Source organism: Lissotriton helveticus, chromosome 5_1 (genome assembly GCF_964261635.1).
Source record: "Lissotriton helveticus chromosome 5_1, aLisHel1.1, whole genome shotgun sequence".
NCBI lineage: Eukaryota > Metazoa > Chordata > Amphibia > Caudata > Salamandridae > Lissotriton > Lissotriton helveticus.
In genome coordinates, this window is record NC_136065.1 from 1,377,095,567 (window position 1) to 1,377,115,195 (window position 19,629).

At 47.7% G+C, this 19,629-nt stretch overlaps 1 protein-coding gene across 1 annotated transcript in view; it reads right to left on the reverse strand.

The window, feature by feature from the left end:
* TULP1 (TUB like protein 1) overlaps positions 1 to 19,629 on the reverse strand; it is a 301,815-nt gene that overhangs the window by 145,231 nt on the left and 136,955 nt on the right. The window contains exons 6-8 of the mRNA XM_078640531.1: positions 7,136 to 7,261; positions 5,447 to 5,544; positions 3,378 to 3,548 (exon numbers count right to left, since the gene is read on the reverse strand). Coding sequence (XP_078496657.1) covers positions 3,378 to 3,548; positions 5,447 to 5,544; positions 7,136 to 7,261 — 395 coding nt within the window. The remainder of the gene's footprint in view (positions 1 to 3,377; positions 3,549 to 5,446; positions 5,545 to 7,135; positions 7,262 to 19,629) is intronic.

Consider the following 19,629-nt stretch of genomic DNA (forward strand, 5'->3'; position numbering starts at 1 on the left):
CCGACTCCGGGATGGTGTTTGGAGTCCGGCAGCGGGAGGCGGGAGGCGGGAGGGCAGGAATGCAGAAGGCAGAATGCAGAGTGTCCGTTTGGCCTCGCCTCAGTCCAGAACAGGCAGCAGAATTCCTCACTCGAACTAACAGGTACGCTTGCAGCAAAGCCCTCCGCTTGTCTCTCTGTTGATGGTAAAGTCACAGTCTTACTTCTAACACAGTCCTTCACATCAGCAACCTAACCAATGGAGCACACTTACCACTATGTATTCCACAGCAGGCTGCAAACTTGGAAAAATACAACTATGGCTGAAAAAAAGAAGGAAATGATGTCTAACCCAAGAGAACGTGACTAGCTGCATTTGGAAGAAAAATCAAACTATCAAATTCAAAGCAAGAGACGTTAAGTCTAAGGTCGGTGTCCAGCGTTCCCCCTAAAAGTGGTGGAGATTCTACTGCTTAGGTTGCTTCTTCAGAACCTTTTTTCGTTTTGTGACATGGACCAAGTATGGGTTCATAACCCACAGAGGCCCAATATCTGCCAGACATGTTTTGTCACTTTGAGTTTTGATTCTATGACACATTCTAAAAAGGAAAAGCATTCATTTTAAATGTTGTGCCTGGGCTTTCGTCAGGAGGCCACTGCTGCTTCCACCACACATAGTCCCTGCCATGCTGCCAATGATAGTAACAACACAACTATTAACCGTCACACTCCTACAGGTGTGACAGTTCGGACTATTTCAGGCCCGACAAGCTATAAGAATGGTTTGGGCTGTAGTTAATAGTCATTTTAATGTATATTGAAATAATAATTACCTGTAGTTGTGGTCATCTCTAAATTAGCCACACAGCGCCATCTTGTGGAAGATTGTCACAAGCGCTGGTGTTGGCAATAAAGTGCTGGTGCCGAGCACTGGAAACCACCGGCTCAAATTAAGCACTGGCACACATACATGTGTGTGTGTGTGTGTATAGTGTCAGTTTTTATTTAAGGTAAGAGAAGTATATTTATTGAACCCTGTCTATTAATACTTTGTAGTAATTGAACACACAGCATTCACTGTTGGCATTAAACAAATGAGAGAAGGATTCAGCCCTACAGTGCACAAATTACACAATATGCAACCAGAAAACATGGGCTAAAATCCCAACTTCCCCATTCGACCAAGGCAAATCGTTTTACTTCCCTATGTATTATTTTCCTTATTCAACCAATCAGAGATCACATTGTTGTTACTGAGTTTAGGGTCTGCACTATACTAAAACCTGCCATGTATAGTTAATACAGAGTAATCGTGCTTCTCATTTGAAAACCACATAGGACACATATATAGAGAACGTGACATGTCTTGGGTAATCTATGATAATGCTGTTAGGGCACGAGGGTATTTTAAATGCTTCATGTTAAAATAAATATTACTTTCAATAAATGTCACTCAATGCAGTGATATAATTGCATGTACTTAATTGAGGCTCTCAGAAAATTCGGAAAAAAATATTCAGTTTCATTAGTTTCCTTGATATTTGTTGCCTGATTTACAGGATGAATCTTTTGATGAGGAGGCTCATGTTTTGACTCTCAGCGCTAAGCCAGAGCCCTGGCTTGGCTCTAGCCCAGCAATATCATTCAATTTATATACTTTCCCACCGCCATTTAATATGTCAGTCAATGAAAACAATGAATAACACGCATTGGCAAAGCCAATAGGTCTACCATTGGCAATCTGGTGCGATGGCTACATTTGGAAGAAACATCACACACAAGCAAATTCAAAGCAAGAGGTATTAAGTATTGAATGAGGTCTAGGGTTCCCCTTAAAGTGGTTGAAATTCCTCTGCTTAAGTTGCTGCCTCAGAACCTTTTTTATTTTGGGACATGGACCAAATACAGAGGCCCAAGGTTTTATTGTATAATTTGTAATGTGCTGTATTTGTATCGTATGCGCAGCGGCCAGATACACAGTAGCGTCTCCTTTTGCTGATTAGAGGAGACTGTTGGAAAGTTTCAGTAACTAGTGGCTGGAGCCAGATGTCACTGTAACTGTTTGAAAGAGGTATTTTGAATTTTCAAGGTTTGCATTTTTCCTGGTTCATCTGCCATATTAAAACCATTTGTCTCAAAGTCACCAAGCTTGTTCTCTCTGACCAAGATGGGATGGCATTGTTGCAGGTGAAGAAAACATGTAACTTGGAGAAAAATAGCAGATGCTGACTAGTCATTTTTTGTCAACATGATGCTGCACGCAAGGGTTGCAATGACTCTTGGAAGGGGCTTGAAGTGCAAGTGAGAAGCAGACATAACATTTCTTTATACTGGTCTGGAAGCCCCGCCCTGCACTTCTTAGCTAGTGTTAAATCTCACAGAATCATTTGCGCCTCACCAAGGGTTGTTTCCATACACCTCAGTTTATTAGCTGGAGTCTTGCACTGTTCAATGGACAACATTCATGTATTTGTAGGGCTGGGCCTCTCCAATACTTAAGCCGTCTGCACATACAAGACTAATTTAGAGGGCATTTAGAAGGTGATGGGATGGGGCAGCTTGTGTCCTACTCACTAGACTCTTGCATGTCCCCCCTCATTCAGAGGTCAGGGCATGGCCAGTTTTTCTGAGGGTAGAGCCACCCCTGGCTCTGCCGTCAGGAAGATGATCTCCACCAGGCATCCACCACGTGACTTCACATTGGAAATGCCACCCTTATTAGGGCTTGCAGTCTGGGACACCATGGTCAGCCGTTCTTTCCCATTCAAGATCACTTTGCGGCATTGAACAGGAAAAAAATGAACGGTCTCCCCACACTCTCTGGGCAAAACTCCATGTGCATCAGAGAAACTGCTTTGTTTGCTTTACAAAAACAACCCCCAATTTACAGATGTATCTTTGAAAGTTGAAAAACAAAGATGGTCCACTGTGTAGCCATAGAACTGAGCACTGGCCGGTATTGTTTCTTTTTGCTGACACTGCACCTACCATGTTGATGGGAGCAGGTTTGTTAAAAAAAACTGCTGGCCTGGCAGTTTTCTTTAAATATAGTGGGCCAGCTGTGCCAGTGACTTTTTGCTGACCTAGCCATTCTGCAACTTGGCAGCCAACGTCTAAATGACCTCTTTAGACTTAGAAGCAATTAACTCTCATCAAATTGTTGAAGAAAATATCAGCTCTGTTTTTGTACCTGAAGATATGACCCTACCTTTATGGTTGGTCTGGATCACTGAATTGATGAAAAATAATAGGAACACCCGCTAGCTGGTGTGCAGCCTTCATGACCTAGGAAGGCACCTCTGCAAGCTTCAGAGGTGGAGGAATCAACATAGTACGTGGCGTATTTCTGAAGGCTGAACACTTCATAGCAAGGGCTAATCCCAATGCACTCACACTTACCTTTTTATCATTATCCAGGTGCACATAGTAGGTGGGGTAGAAGCCGCGGTCCATGCCTTTCTTGTCTCGGGTGACGCGGCACTTGATGGTCACTCCTTGAGGCGCTGGACGCAGGACAAACTCCTCCAGGTTGTCCACTTCAATGACGGGGGATGGAGGGCGCTCCTCTTTCTGCCCACAACCAGCCAGAGACACAAAGAGAAGCACAGTTACAGGAGATCACCCGTGGAATAGCTCATGAAGACATGATTTGAAATGCCTACTGTTTTAATTCTTCAAGAAGAAAGTCATTTAGATATTACCAGATACACCTTGCTTTTAACTACAGCATGTATTTTGATATAGACATTTTATTGGGGCATATTTCAAGTCGGTTGAGGTATTACACAATCATTAGTACTGATAATTGTTTGGACAAAGGTTTTGAAGCACAATACTTTTGGGTAGAGTATGTGGCCTAACGGCCAGAGTTGTTGACTGTGAAGCTGGGGCAACCAGGTTCGAGCCTTTGCATCGCCTCAGCATCCTGTGATTCTGGGCAAATCAATTAATCTCCCCAACCTACAAAAAATGTATGTGTAACATAACTTGTGCTCACGTAAAGTGCTCCAATACCTTCGGATCGAGTTCGCGCTATATAAAACCGCAAAAATAGACAGACGGCAAGATCCTGCTGAGACCGGGTAAATGTCTCAGGTGAACCGCGACTGCCAGCCTCTCCCTCACCCACATGGGTGTCTCTTACTGGACAAGCTAACATAACTTTTTAAACTATCTAAAATACTTTCTTGATAGAATATGTGCCCTGGGTTTTTGTCTAGTGTTTCTTCACACTCTTGTATATATATATATATATATTCGTTCACTTTTACGCTCACGGCGTCGTCTCCACTCTCTTCACCGTACATACTGCACCTTTATCAGTATCAGAATAGTTACAATTCTGGACAACAGAGGAAAGTGGCTTCCATTTGATTTACTTCCACCTGAGTGAGCTATTTGATGTGGTGTAGCACGGTTACAACGAATTTTTTACAACGCACTACCATTACATCGCAACTTTTACCACGCAAACCATTACAACGCAATGCGCTGGGGGGCGCTCTAGGATAGGGAATGTATTTAATATACTATCCAACACCTTCCCTGCTATCCACGGGGACTGGAGTTGGAATAGTAAATTAAATAATTCACTATCCAGCGCCTAAAAGCATTATGCGTTGTAATGGACTGCGTGGTAAAAACCGCGTTGTAAAGGCATGCGTGGTAAAAGCATGCGTTGTAGTGACACCAATCCATTTGATGTATGTTAATGGTTTTGTGTTATGATTCATGCACATGATTTCTAGAATCACATTCGAGGGATGCAATAGTTGATGCTCCCGGTGAGTCTCACAGGACTATTGTTTTTGTTCAGTATAATTACCCTGATCCACATGGACAGAGAGGGTTAGTTCATCCTCAGTTTACACATATTTTTACTTGAGCGCTCGTGGACGAACCTGCAGAAGTGCCAGTTTCTTGAATTGGTCATAAAGAATGATCCACAAAAATCTAAATCAGGAAAAAAACTGTCAGATACCTCACAAAGGCGTTCGTGCCCTGTGAGCTGTGCATTGTTCCCAACCATCCTTATTGGAGAAACACAACTCAGGGGACAAAAGGCCACGATGCCTTAACCAATGCACTCTATTATCTATTTATCTCTCTCTCTTTGTTGACACACTAATGGATCTTCAGTTGTACTCAGTCATTTTGCAGTCAGACTCAGTCCTGTTTCAGATGCTTGGTAGAGCAGGAGGCGGGAGGTATAACATCGGCCTCTGCAGCCCTTTCACTTCGGGGGCGCCACCCATCAAGAGACCTCCTTTCAGCCCTAGGCCTATGAATATCTGTGAGATATGGGAGTGCCAGGGGCCCTCACCACATTCTACAGGGGGCCCTATCATTTTGCGCCATATCACTGCAGGAGGCAGAAAGCAAATAGGAATCTGGCAGATTCTCAATTCTGCAGGTTGTGGTGAAGAGTAGATTTGTACAATATTGTCCATGCTTTCGTTGTCCCTCACCTTCTTAGATTTCTTGCCTTTTCCCTTTTTGTTGGTGTTTTTCTTTGCAGATTCAGACTCCTCTTCCTCGCTCAACTCCTTGCTGGGTTTGGCAGCACCTGGAGACCAAAACGATAGCATGTTACTGCATGTATCCTTTTTACCCAGTGGTGCAGCCCTGGCAAGTGTTCTACTTACAGCGGCGCCTGGCTGTGTGTTCATGGATGTTAATGTTGGAGAAATTGTGTTTTTTAAAGATTTTGAGGGATCAAGGATTGTGTTGTTAGAATAAATATACCCTTTTGCAACTTTTCCTGTGTGTCGGCCCTTTGAGCCACATGCCTTTGCTGAATGGTACAGACATTGCAATAACTGTACCATATAGGCAACATACGCTGACATGTCCTGGCTATCCTATGGCAATGTTGTCAGGGCATGAGGGTGTTCTAGAATGTTTGACTTTTATTAAACACCACTCAAATCTGTCAGGTAATTGGTTGAGCCGCCGATGCTTTGTAACATTCTGCTGTGTCTATAGCCCCTTGATGCCTATGGGTAGATGTCGCACTCTATACATTTAATTCAATGAATGCAGTGATATAATTGTTTATACGGAATTGAGAGACTCAGATCTTTTGGAAACCATTATTTTGTTTAATTTCAAAGTAGTTATCATATTTTTCTTGACGTATTGCCTGATCTTACATGATAACATTTTTGATAAGCAGATTCACGTTTTGACTCTTACTGCTAAGCCTTAGTGGCTTGTCTCTAGCCCAGCTGTGTCATTGAACTTACTGGCTTGTCTTCACCTCCATTAAATATGTCGGTGAATGAAAACAGTGAATAACAAGCACTGGCAAAGGCAATAGGTTTGCCATTGGCATACAATTGTATTAAAATTGTACAAATGCTTCCTAGCAGGTAGGTGTACTTAGAAACAGATAGAACTATCCTATTGGTTTTAATGTACATAACAGTAAAATATGTTTCGCATAGGCACAGAGAAAAGGCATTTTGGAATTGAATTACTGAAATCTGAAAACAGAGATTAAAAAAAAAGGACTACAATTTAAAAAAACATAAACATTTGAAAAAACAGCAACACTGGCAAAGTGTTCCTCCGCAAGCCTTGCACTGAAGTGCTCTACTTTTTCAGGTAACTGTGCAAGTGATCAGGGAAGAAGCTGCCTCACATTACAAGAGAGCGATGCCTGAAGTGGGATGACCCACTGCTACAGGCTCCATGCTGAGGGGCGTGGATGAAATATGTGAATAACACTTTATCAGATGAATCTATGAAGGTGACTTACTCAAAGAAACTCTACGTATGTCTCTATGCATTTTTTTTATTAATAATTTGTTTTCGTCATGGGAGGATGGCGAGACAGCTATCTCTAGGTCTGACTTAAAAAAGAAGGCACAGCTGAAAGCATAACCTGTGAAATGACTACAAAGTGGTGTCTGTTGTGCGCGGGGTGTTTGTTGTGCAACAGTGGGAAATGAGAAGCAGTATGGCACGAGGAGACGTAGAGCATGTGAAGAGCCCTGGGATCCACACAGCTGGGAGGAGACTCCTGTGGCAAGGATGGAAGAGAGATCCCCAGAGAGAACAACAACATTCTACAAGCAAATGCAGTAGTCACAAACTAATGGGAATACTACACTCAGCAGCACGGCCTTGCAGGGGGGGCAGGGGCTCTGCGTTACCTTTCTTTTTTGTTTTCTTCTCATTGCTGTTGCTTCCTCCGGTCTGGAACAGAGCTGCCGTGTCTTTCTTATTTGCTTTGAGAGGCTTGGAGCTGGAATCCGAGTCCTTGTCACCTTCACTTTCACCTGGAGAGGAAGGGAAAAGTTGCGGTGTGAAGTATTGGCACATCCGTTATGTACATTACTGGGCACCTTGAGGGAGCGGCTGCCTAGTGCTGGGCCACCTGTACCCCTGCTTGTTAGGAGATGGACTGATCCTCAGCAGCATTATGTATTAGATGTGTGCCTGTCCTGTGCACAGGATCTCAGAATCACACTGACATTCTCTAGGCATCTGGTTAGATATGAGATGCTGTCATTATGGAGAAACTGCTGTAGAATTGCCTGGCTATGGAGCTCAGACTGCACGGTACAGATCCTGCACAGAGTTCTCATCGTGCCACCAGTCCCTCCATAGACATATGTGTATAGGCTCTCCTCTAGCTATAGGCCTCTCAGTGTATAGAGCCCTGCCAATCAAACTGCCCTACTTCCAGGAGACAGTAAAAAGCCGCTAGCACAGAATGCATTATTCCTCAAAGATCAACAGTGAAAGGTGGCGCTCAAACTCGGAAGAGCTGCCAAGTAAAGTGGGCACCTTAGTAAGACGTGTCTACAGCAGGTATGCTATTGTTTTATTTAAAAAGCCTACAGCAGGTTTGGAACGATGGTGAAGTGGCACCACATCTACCCTACAGCAGGCTTGGAACGATGGTGAAGTGGCACCACATCGACCCTACTGCAGGCTTGGAACGATGGTGAAGTGGCACCACATCTACCCTACTGCAGGCTTGGAACGATGATGAAGTGGCACCACATCTACCCTACTGCAGGCTTGGAACGATGGTGAAGTGGCACCACATCTACCCTACAGCAGGCTTGGAACGATGGTGAAGTGGCACCACATCTACCCTACTGCAGGCTTGGAACGATGGTGAAGTGGCACCACATCTACTCTACTGCAGGCTTGGAACGATGGTGAAGTGGCACCACATCTACCCTACTGCAGGCTTGGAACGATGGTGAAGTGGCACCACATCTACCCTACTGCAGGCTTGGAACGATGGTGAAGTGGCACCACATCTACCCTACAGCAGGCTTGGAACGATGGTGAAGTGGCACCACATCTACCCTACTGCAGGCTTGGAACGATGGTGAAGTGGCACCACATCTACCCTACTGCAGGCTTGGAACGATGGTGAAGTGGCACCACATCTACCCTACTGCAGGCTTGGAACGATGGTGAAGTGGCACCACATCTACCCTACTGCAGGCTTGGAACGATGATGAAGTGGCACCACATCTACCCTACTGCAGGCTTGGAACGATGGTGAAGTGGCACCACATCTACCCTACTGCAGGCTTGGAACGATGGTGAAGTGGCACCACATCTACCCTACTGCAGGCTTGGAACGATGGTGAAGTGGCACCACATCTACCCTACTGCAGGCTTGGAACGATGAAGAAGTGGCACCACATCTACCCTACTGCAGGCTTGGAACGATGGTGAAGTGGCACCACATCTACCCTACTGCAGGCTTGGAACGATGGTGAAGTGGCACCACATCTACCCTACTGCTGGCTTGGAACGATGGTGAAGTGGCACCACATCTACCCTACTGCAGGCTTGGAACGATGGTGAAGTGGCACCACATCTACCCTACTGCTGGCTTGGAGCGATGGTGAAGTGGCACCACATCTACCCTACAGCAGGCTTGGAACGATGGTGAAGTGGCACCACATCTACCCTACTGCAGGCTTGAAAAGATGGTGAAGTGGCACCACATCGACCCTACTGCAGGCTTGGAACGATGGTGAAGTGGCACCACATCGACCCTACTGCAGGCTTGGAACGATGGTGAAGTGGCACCACATCTACCCTACTGCAGGCTTGGAACGATGATGAAGTGGCACCACATCTACCCTACTGCAGGCTTGGAACGATGGTGAAGTGGCACCACATCTACCCTACTGCAGGCTTGGAACGATGGTGAAGTGGCACCACATCTACCCTACTGCAGGCTTGGAACGATGGTGAAGTGGCACCACATCTACCCTACAGCAGGCTTGGAACGATGGTGAAGTGGCACCACATCTACCCTACTGCAGGCTTGGAACGATGGTGAAGTGGCACCACATCTACCCTACTGCAGGCTTGGAACGATGGTGAAGTGGCACCACATCTACCCTACTGCAGGCTTGGAACGATGATGAAGTGGCACCACATCTACCCTACTGCAGGCTTGGAACGATGGTGAAGTGGCACCACATCTACCCTACTGCAGGCTTGGAACGATGGTGAAGTGGCACCACATCTACCCTACTGCAGGCTTGGAACGATGGTGAAGTGGCACCACATCTACCCTACTGCAGGCTTGGAACGATGATGAAGTGGCACCACATCTACCCTACTGCAGGCTTGGAACGATGGTGAAGTGGCACCACATCTACCCTACTGCAGGCTTGGAACGATGGTGAAGTGGCACCACATCTACCCTACTGCAGGCTTGGAACGATGGTGAAGTGGCACCACATCTACCCTACTGCAGGCTTGGAACGATGATGAAGTGGCACCACATCTACCCTACTGCAGGCTTGGAACGATGGTGAAGTGGCACCACATCTACCCTACTGCAGGCTTGGAACGATGGTGAAGTGGCACCACATCTACCCTACTGCAGGCTTGGAACGATGGTGAAGTGGCACCACATCTACCCTACTGCAGGCTTGGAACGATGGTGAAGTGGCACCACATCTACCCTACTGCAGGCTTGGAACGATGGTGAAGTGGCACCACATCTACCCTACTGCAGGCTTGGAACGATGGTGAAGTGGCACCACATCTACCCTACTGCAGGCTTGGAACGATGGTGAAGTGGCACCACATCTACCCTACTGCAGGCTTGGAACGATGGTGAAGTGGCACCACATTAACCCTACTGAAGTGGCACCACATCTACCCTACTGCAGGCTTGGAACGATGGTGAAGTGGCACCACATTAACCCTACTGAAGTGGCACCACATCTACCCTACTGCAGGCTTGGAACGATGGTGAAGTGGCACCACATTAACCCTACTGAAGTGGCACCACATCTACCCTACTGCAGGCTTGGAACGATGGTGAAGTGGCACCACATCTACCCTACTGCAGGCTTGAAAAGATGGTGAAGTGGCACCACATCTACCCTACTGCAGGCTTGGAACGATGGTGAAGTGGCACCACATCTACCCTACTGCAGGCTTGGAACGATGGTGAAGTGGCACCACATCTACCCTACTGCAGGCTTGGAACGATGGTGAAGTGGCACCACATCTACCCTACTGCAGGCTTGGAACGGTGGTGAAGTGGCACCACATTACCCCTACGGAAGTGGCACCACATCTACCCTACTGCAGGCTTGGAACGATGGTGAAGTGGCACCACATCTACCCTACTGCAGGCTTGGAACGATGGTGAAGTAGCACCACATCTACCCTACTGCAGGCTTGGAACGATGGTGAAGTGGCACCACATCTACCCTACTGCAGGCTTGAAAAGATGGTGAAGTGGCACCACATCTACCCTACTGCAGGCTTGGAACGATGGTGAAGTGGCACCACATCTACCCTACAGCAGGCTTGGAACGATGGTGAAGTGGCACCACATCTACCCTACTGCAGGCTTGAAAAGATGGTGAAGTGGCACCACATCGACCCTACTGCAGGCTTGGAACGATGATGAAGTGGCACCACATCTACCCTACTGCAGGCTTGGAACGATGATGAAGTGGCACCACATCTACCCTACTGCAGGCTTGGAACGATGGTGAAGTGGCACCACATCTACCCTACAGCAGGCTTGGAACGATGGTGAAGTGGCACCACATCTACCCTACTGCAGGCTTGAAAAGATGGTGAAGTGGCACCACATCGACCCTACTGCAGGCTTGGAACGATGGTGAAGTGGCACCACATCGACCCTACTGCAGGCTTGGAACGATGGTGAAGTGGCACCACATCTACCCTACTGCAGGCTTGGAACGATGATGAAGTGGCACCACATCTACCCTACTGCAGGCTTGGAACGATGGTGAAGTGGCACCACATCTACCCTACAGCAGGCTTGGAACGATGGTGAAGTGGCACCACATCTACCCTACTGCAGGCTTGGAATGATGGTGAAGTGGCACCACATCTACCCTACTGCAGGCTTGGAACGATGGTGAAGTGGCACCACATCTACCCTACAGCAGGCTTGGAACGATGGTGAAGTGGCACCACATCTACCCTACTGCAGGCTTGGAACGATGGTGAAGTGGCACCACATCTACCCTACTGCAGGCTTGGAACGATGGTGAAGTGGCACCACATCTACCCTACTGCAGGCTTGGAACGATGATGAAGTGGCACCACATCTACCCTACTGCAGGCTTGGAACGATGGTGAAGTGGCACCACATCTACCCTACTGCAGGCTTGGAACGATGGTGAAGTGGCACCACATCTACCCTACTGCAGGCTTGGAACGATGATGAAGTGGCACCACATCTACCCTACTGCAGGCTTGGAACGATGGTGAAGTGGCACCACATCTACCCTACTGCAGGCTTGGAACGATGGTGAAGTGGCACCACATCTACCCTACTGCAGGCTTGGAACGATGGTGAAGTGGCACCACATCTACCCTACTGCAGGCTTGGAACGATGATGAAGTGGCACCACATCTACCCTACTGCAGGCTTGGAACGATGGTGAAGTGGCATCACATCTACCCTACTGCAGGCTTGGAACGATGGTGAAGTGGCACCACATCTACCCTACTGCAGGCTTGGAACGATGGTGAAGTGGCACCACATCTACCCTACTGCAGGCTTCGAACGATGGTGAAGTGGCACCACATCTACCCTACTGCAGGCTTGGAACAATGGTGAAGTGGCACCACATCTACCCTACTGCAGGCTTGGAACGATGGTGAAGTGGCACCACATCTACCCTACTGCAGGCTTGGAACGATGGTGAAATGGCACCACATCTACCCTACTGCAGGCTTGGAACGATGGTGAAGTGGCACCACATTAACCCTACTGAAGTGGCACCACATCTACCCTACTGCAGGCTTGGAACGATGGTGAAGTGGCACCACATTAACCCTACTGAAGTGGCACCACATCTACCCTACTGCAGGCTTGAAACGATGGTGAAGTGGCACCACATTAACCCTACTGAAGTGGCACCACATCTACCCTACTGCAGGCTTGGAACGATGGTGAAGTGGCACCACATCTACCCTACTGCAGGCTTGAAAAGATGGTGAAGTGGCACCACATCTACCCTACTGCAGGCTTGGAACAATGGTGAAGTGGCACCACATCTACCCTACTGCAGGCTTGGAACGATGGTGAAGTGGCACCACATCTACCCTACTGCAGGCTTGGACCGATGGTGAAGTGGCACCACATCTACCCTACTGCAGGCTTGGAACGATGGTGAAGTGGCACCACATTACCCCTACGGAAGTGGCACCACATCTACCCTACTGCAGGCTTGGAACGATGGTGAAGTGGCACCACATCTACCCTACTGCAGGCTTGGAACGATGGTGAAGTAGCACCACATCTACCCTACTGCAGGCTTGGAACGATGGTGAAGTGGCACCACATCTACCCTACTGCAGGCTTGGAACGATGGTGAAGTGGCACCACATCTACCCTACTGCAGGCTTGGAACGATGGTGAAGTGGCACCACATCTACCCTACTGCAGGCTTGGAACGATGATGAAGTGGCACCACATCTACCCTACTGCAGGCTTGGAACGATGGTGAAGTGGCATCACATCTACCCTACTGCAGGCTTGGAACGATGGTGAAGTGGCACCACATCTACCCTACTGCAGGCTTGGAACGATGGTGAAGTGGCACCACATCTACCCTACTTCAGGCTTCGAACGATGGTGAAGTGGCACCACATCTACCCTACTGCAGGCTTGGAACAATGGTGAAGTGGCACCACATCTACCCTACTGCAGGCTTGGAACGATGGTGAAGTGGCACCACATCTACCCTACTGCAGGCTTGGAACGATGGTGAAGTGGCACCACATCTACCCTACTGCAGGCTTGGAACGATGGTGAAGTGGCACCACATTAACCCTACTGAAGTGGCACCACATCTACCCTACTGCAGGCTTGGAACGATGGTGAAGTGGCACCACATTAACCCTACTGAAGTGGCACCACATCTACCCTACTGCAGGCTTGGAACGATGGTGAAGTGGCACCACATTAACCCTACTGAAGTGGCACCACATCTACCCTACTGCAGGCTTGGAACGATGGTGAAGTGGCACCACATCTACCCTACTGCAGGCTTGAAAAGATGGTGAAGTGGCACCACATCTACCCTACTGCAGGCTTGGAACGATGGTGAAGTGGCACCACATCTACCCTACTGCAGGCTTGGAACGATGGTGAAGTGGCACCACATCTACCCTACTGCAGGCTTGGAACGATGGTGAAGTGGCACCACATCTACCCTACTGCAGGCTTGGAACGATGGTGAAGTGGCACCACATTACCCCTACGGAAGTGGCACCACATCTACCCTACTGCAGGCTTGGAACGATGGTGAAGTGGCACCACATCTACCCTACTGCAGGCTTGGAACGATGGTGAAGTAGCACCACATCTACCCTACTGCAGGCTTGGAACGATGGTGAAGTGGCACCACATTACCCCTACGGAAGTGGCACCACATCTACCCTACTGCAGGCTTGAAAAGATGGTGAAGTGGCACCACATCTACCCTACTGCAGGCTTGGAACGATGGTGAAGTGGCACCACATCTACCCTACAGCAGGCTTGGAACGATGGTGAAGTGGCACCACATCTACCCTACTGCAGGCTTGAAAAGATGGTGAAGTGGCACCACATCGACCCTACTGCAGGCTTGGAACGATGATGAAGTGGCACCACATCTACCCTACTGCAGGCTTGGAACGATGATGAAGTGGCACCACATCTACCCTACTGCAGGCTTGGAACGATGGTGAAGTGGCACCACATCTACCCTACAGCAGGCTTGGAACGATGGTGAAGTGGCACCACATCTACCCTACTGCAGGCTTGAAAAGATGGTGAAGTGGCACCACATCGACCCTACTGCAGGCTTGGAACGATGATGAAGTGGCACCACATCTACCCTACTGCAGGCTTGGAACGATGATGAAGTGGCACCACATCTACCCTACTGCAGGCTTGGAACGATGGTGAAGTGGCACCACATCTACCCTACAGCAGGCTTGGAACGATGGTGAAGTGGCACCACATCTACCCTACTGCAGGCTTGGAACAATGGTGAAGTGGCACCACATCTATAGCTCTGCATGTATGAGGTGTGAGGCTATATTATATATGTACCCTGGATAGATCTGTGTGGCTGAAGTGTGAGGCTATATTATATATATATATATATATATATATATATATATATATATATATATATATATATATATATATATACATATATATATATATATATATATATATATATATATATATATATATATATATATATATATATATATATATACCCTGGATAGCTCTGCGAGTCTGAAATGTGAGGTTATATTATATATGTACCCTGGATAGCTTTGCGTGTCTGAAGTGTGAGGCTATAACATACATGTACCCTGGTCAGCTCTGCATGTCTGAAATGAGAGGCTATATTATATATGTATCCTGGATAGCTATGCGTTTCTGAAGTGTGAGGCTATATTATATATATACCGAGGCAGCTCTGTGTGTCTGAAGTGAGAGGCTATATTATATAAGTACCCTGGATAGCTCTGCTGGATGAGGTGTGAGGCTATATTATATATGTACCCTTGGCAGTTCTGCATGTCTTAAGTGTGAGGCTATATTATATATGTACCCTGGGCAACTCTGCATGTCTGAAGTGTGAGGCTATATCATATATGTAACCTGGGCAGCTCTGCATGTCTGAAGTGTGAGGCTATATTATATATGTACCCTGGTCAGCTCTGCTATATGAGGTGCCCATATAAAAAATAGATCCCTCCACTCTACGCAGCCTGAGCTTGTTAGTCCTTTGTATTATGATAGCATGCACTACTGTCCATGGAAACGCCAGCTCCACTCGACTTGCAGTCAAGCCGCCAAACACGCAGAGATTCAATCTCTCCGCTCCGATCACTGACTGGATCGTTTTGAAGGATATCATTCCTATCTGGGCCCCCCTTCACAGCACGACTGAACCGCTTGCCCTGACGCCCCAACCTTCGCGGATCCTGCTCACCCTCATCAGCGGTTCCCACGCGGACGATCTCGAACACGAGTCTCATGTGCCACACGGCTTGACGTTTCTGTCGCCCTGATTCGATCCGGTTTCCTCTCCACATCACTGCCCTCGACCCAGTCCTGATGAAGATCCTGATTTAAGTGGATCGTAACGCCGTCGACCTTCCAGCGCAATCACAGGTGCAATACATGAAGTGGTTCACGATCACGACATTGAACCAAATAAATACGAACTCTTGAAAGTTACTTGGAACCACTTTGTATCAAATGTTTCACTGTATATTTTTGCACCAGTCACCTTGCGCCGCCCACGCTGTTCACATTGTCACATGCGTCGCTACCTTGGTTTTCACTGACACACCTTGAGCACCACGTGCAATTTGGGTTGTTCTTAATTTCATCAGTTGTATATTGCAGTGCTGTAATAACTGCGAAATGCTCCTTCCTTCTTGTTTTTTCCCCTAAAATGTTTATATAAATGATGCCTTGAGCACATGCTATAATCATATAGAGTCTCCTTGCTTCCTTATGGATAATATTGTATGCATATCTGTTCTAACTGCCTTCAAATAATACCACTTGGGATACCATATGTGTCTACATGGGGTATATATGCACAGTCTGAGTAACCTGAGACATAGCGCTGCTTTCACAGGGGTGACTTGAGCCATCTCTGTAACCAGGGTAATCAGAGAGATACAACGGACATTTCACACCTCTTGCATTTGAGTAACATAATGAGCAGCCGGTGAATAAAAAATAATTTCGGACTTCTGCTTGACCGCTTCCAGCCACAAGTTTGATTTTTGAAGAGAATAACCAGGCCCTTTAACCGTCTATGATTCCTACACTGAACGCAGTTACATGAGTATGTGTACCATACCAGGAAGCACTACTCAGTGGCAGAAAAGGTGCTAGAAGTGCATACACAAAACATTATTTATATTATTAGCACTGCTGCCAGAGGTGCACGCCTCTCACATCTCTGTGACCAGAGAGATGGATGTCTCTTCCTACTGAGGTCCAGGCTTGTAACATCTCTTCTCTAAACCCTAAGGACTAACACTCCTGCCCCCAGAGTCTACCCCTGATATTCGAGTTTCCTCAGGTTCATTGCCAAGGGGGCACACTTACAGCTTCTGTTTAACGTGAGGCATACGTCTGATGAGCAGGTCCACGCTGTAGCATCTCTGTGATCTTGGCAATCGCTGTACCATTTGATGATCCTCCTGTACCATCTGTGTAACTTGAAGGATAGAACTGATTTCTAGGGTGCATTCCGGTATCATCTGTGTAATCCAAGGGATAGCTCAGATGTCTGAGGTGCACATTGGTAACGTCCCTGTACTTAAGGTATAACTCTAGTATAGGAGGCAAATGCATGTACCATCTTTGCAGCTGAGCAATAACTCTGCTCTTTACTTGTCATTTAACATCTTTGTAACCACGGAGCTACCTCTACGTGTACAGGCTAAGGGATACTTCTTCTATCTTATAGACAAAGGTAACACCTCTGTAATCTGGGAGCAAGCCCTTATTCCATCATCTGTACAAAATGAGGGCCACCTCTGCTGTCTCACAGAAACAAATATTTCTGCACCTTTAGGATTCTTCACAGCCTTGGAAACCATAACGGACCTTTTGCTCAAGTCCAAAAAACTGTCCTACAAAGGCAGCCTACCCGTTTGCTTGGGGCCTCTGGCTCTTGTTCGTCTAGGCACACGTGTTTCATATTATAAGCAGCCCTTGACTGTGAGCCTCACTCCTTGTACTTCTCACACACTAACGTCTATGGAGGCAGACTCGAATACCCCGAAAGTTAAATACCTACAACTCTTTAATCAGACTAGTGCAGCATCCTGCAGTTCTCCAGAACATCCATCCCCCTGGCCCTTATCCCACCGGTAACCCTACAACCCCTCCACTGTGAGTGCACCACCACAGCCTGTAGAGCTCTGTAGCTCTTTCAGCCCCTGCATCTCAAATGCCTTACACCGCTCTAATCCCAGGACCTCACAACCCCTGCCACGGCATGCTTAAAGCGAATTCATGTATATGATCCTTTTCAGGCTGTGAATCCCATATGAGCTCTCCACGTTTTATACAATCATGAAGGGCTGTGATATTTTATAGGGCTTGATCACTTAATGTCTAGTTGTTATTGAGTTTAATACAAAGCCATCCTATCAAAAAACATATCAGGGGGGTGGGGGTATGCGGCCAAGATGGCGGCGGAGTAGCACTGTGTCTTTGGGGCTCCGCTCAACGAGGCTGACAAAAAGGCATTCATCTGTGTCGTGTCGTCCCGCCTGACTCTAGTTGGGACAGAGCAGGCAAACCGGAAAGGGCGGGGACAACAACAGGAACTAGACAGGGAGTTAGTCTGTGAGCCAGTGAGAAGCTGGCAGGGAATAAAGCAAGACGTGAAACCGTTTCCCTCCGACTCCTGTGTCGTTTGTACAAAGGGGAAATGTGACAATGGCGACGAGGGTGGGATTGCCAAAGATTGTAATGAGGGCCTGGTGGTCTGTGATGATCGTGAAATGTTTGCCGTAGACAAACAAGTGGAAATGTTCGCACGCCCATACGACGGCCAAGCTTTCTTTTTCTGGTTGGGAGTACGCTTTTTCAGTGTCCGTGAGGCTGCGGCTTGCGTACGCGATGATGTGACGCTGGTCAGAGTTCTCACGGTATTGGGCCAATATGGCTCCCAGACCCACTGGGCTGGCATCGACTGTGATTTCAGTTTTCTTTTTAGTGTCAAAGTAGGCAAGGTTTATAGCCGATCCGACGGCTCGTTTGATCACTGTGAATGCTTGTTCACATGCGTCAGTCCATTCGAAAGGTTGACCCTGTCGTGTGAGTTCTCGCAGGGGGTAGCTGATTGTGGCGTAATCGCGGATGTAGCGCGCGCAATAGCTCGCCATTCCAAGGAAAGAGCAAAGATCACTCACGTCTCGGGGCGTCGGGGTGTCAGCGAGGGCGGTTACTTTTTCCGGGTCGGGCTTCATCCCCTCTTTGGAGAAAACGTGTCCGTAGAACTTCAGGGTGTCCTTGTGAAACTCGCATTTGCCGGCATTGAGAGTCAGGTTTGCAGTTAGCAGAGCGTGGCATACTCTGTCCAGAGCGGTGTCGTGCTCAGTCTGATTTTTGCCGAAAACGAGCAGATCATCACTGTAGTTGAAGGCGTTGGGAATGTCTTGAATGACTCGTCGGATGGATTCCTGGAAGATCTCGGCAGCCGATGAAATGCCAAAGTTCAACCGTTTGTACCGGAAGAGGCCCTGATGTGTGGTAAACGTCGTGATGTATCTCGATTTTTCATGAAGCTCCAGCTGATGATAACCTTTGTTAAGGTCGAGCTTGGAGAACACGGTGGCGCCGTTGAGTTTCGTGATCATGTCACTGATGTGAGGTCCAGGGTGGCGCTCTCGCTCGATGGCAGTGTTGGGTGCTCGCATATCTACACACAGCCTGACCTTGTTATCCTGGCCCTTCTTAGGGACCACTACGACTGGTGACACCCACGGGGTGGGTCCTGATGTGCGCTCAACAATGTCTGATTGTAGAAGATCCTGGAACTCTTCATCGACGGCTTGTTGTAAGTGGAAGGGCACCTTCCTGTGGTGTTGAGCGATGGGTGTCACGCTTTCATCAATGTGCAGCTTCACCTTGAAGTGATTTAGTTTCCCCAGGCCTTTGAAGAGGTTCGGGAATTTCGCCACGATGTCGGGGGCGTCTTCGGTCATGTAGAGTAGTTCTACCAGTTTCAGCCTTTCTGCTGTGGGTAAGCTGAGCAAACAGTCCGCTACATCTGGTCCTTCTACTACGTGGATGTAAGCCAGGATTTTCCGGTCCTTGAACGTGAGAGTGGTGTGAAAGCGGCCTAAACACGGTAGAGGTTTGCGTGACATCCATGTGAATATGCGAACAGCTGCGGGCTCCAGCTTAGGTCGTTGTTTCATGTTGTGATATTCTAGAGCACAAATGTAGTTTAACGACGCTCCTGAGTCCAGGACAAACTTCGCCGGATGGTCTCCTATCATGATGTCCAGTTTCGGGTATCGTTTCAGACGGTCCGGGTCTGCTACCATGCAGATATATTCGTCACTGACCTGTGATGTGGACGTGTGTGGGTATCGTTTCAAACGGTCCGAGTCT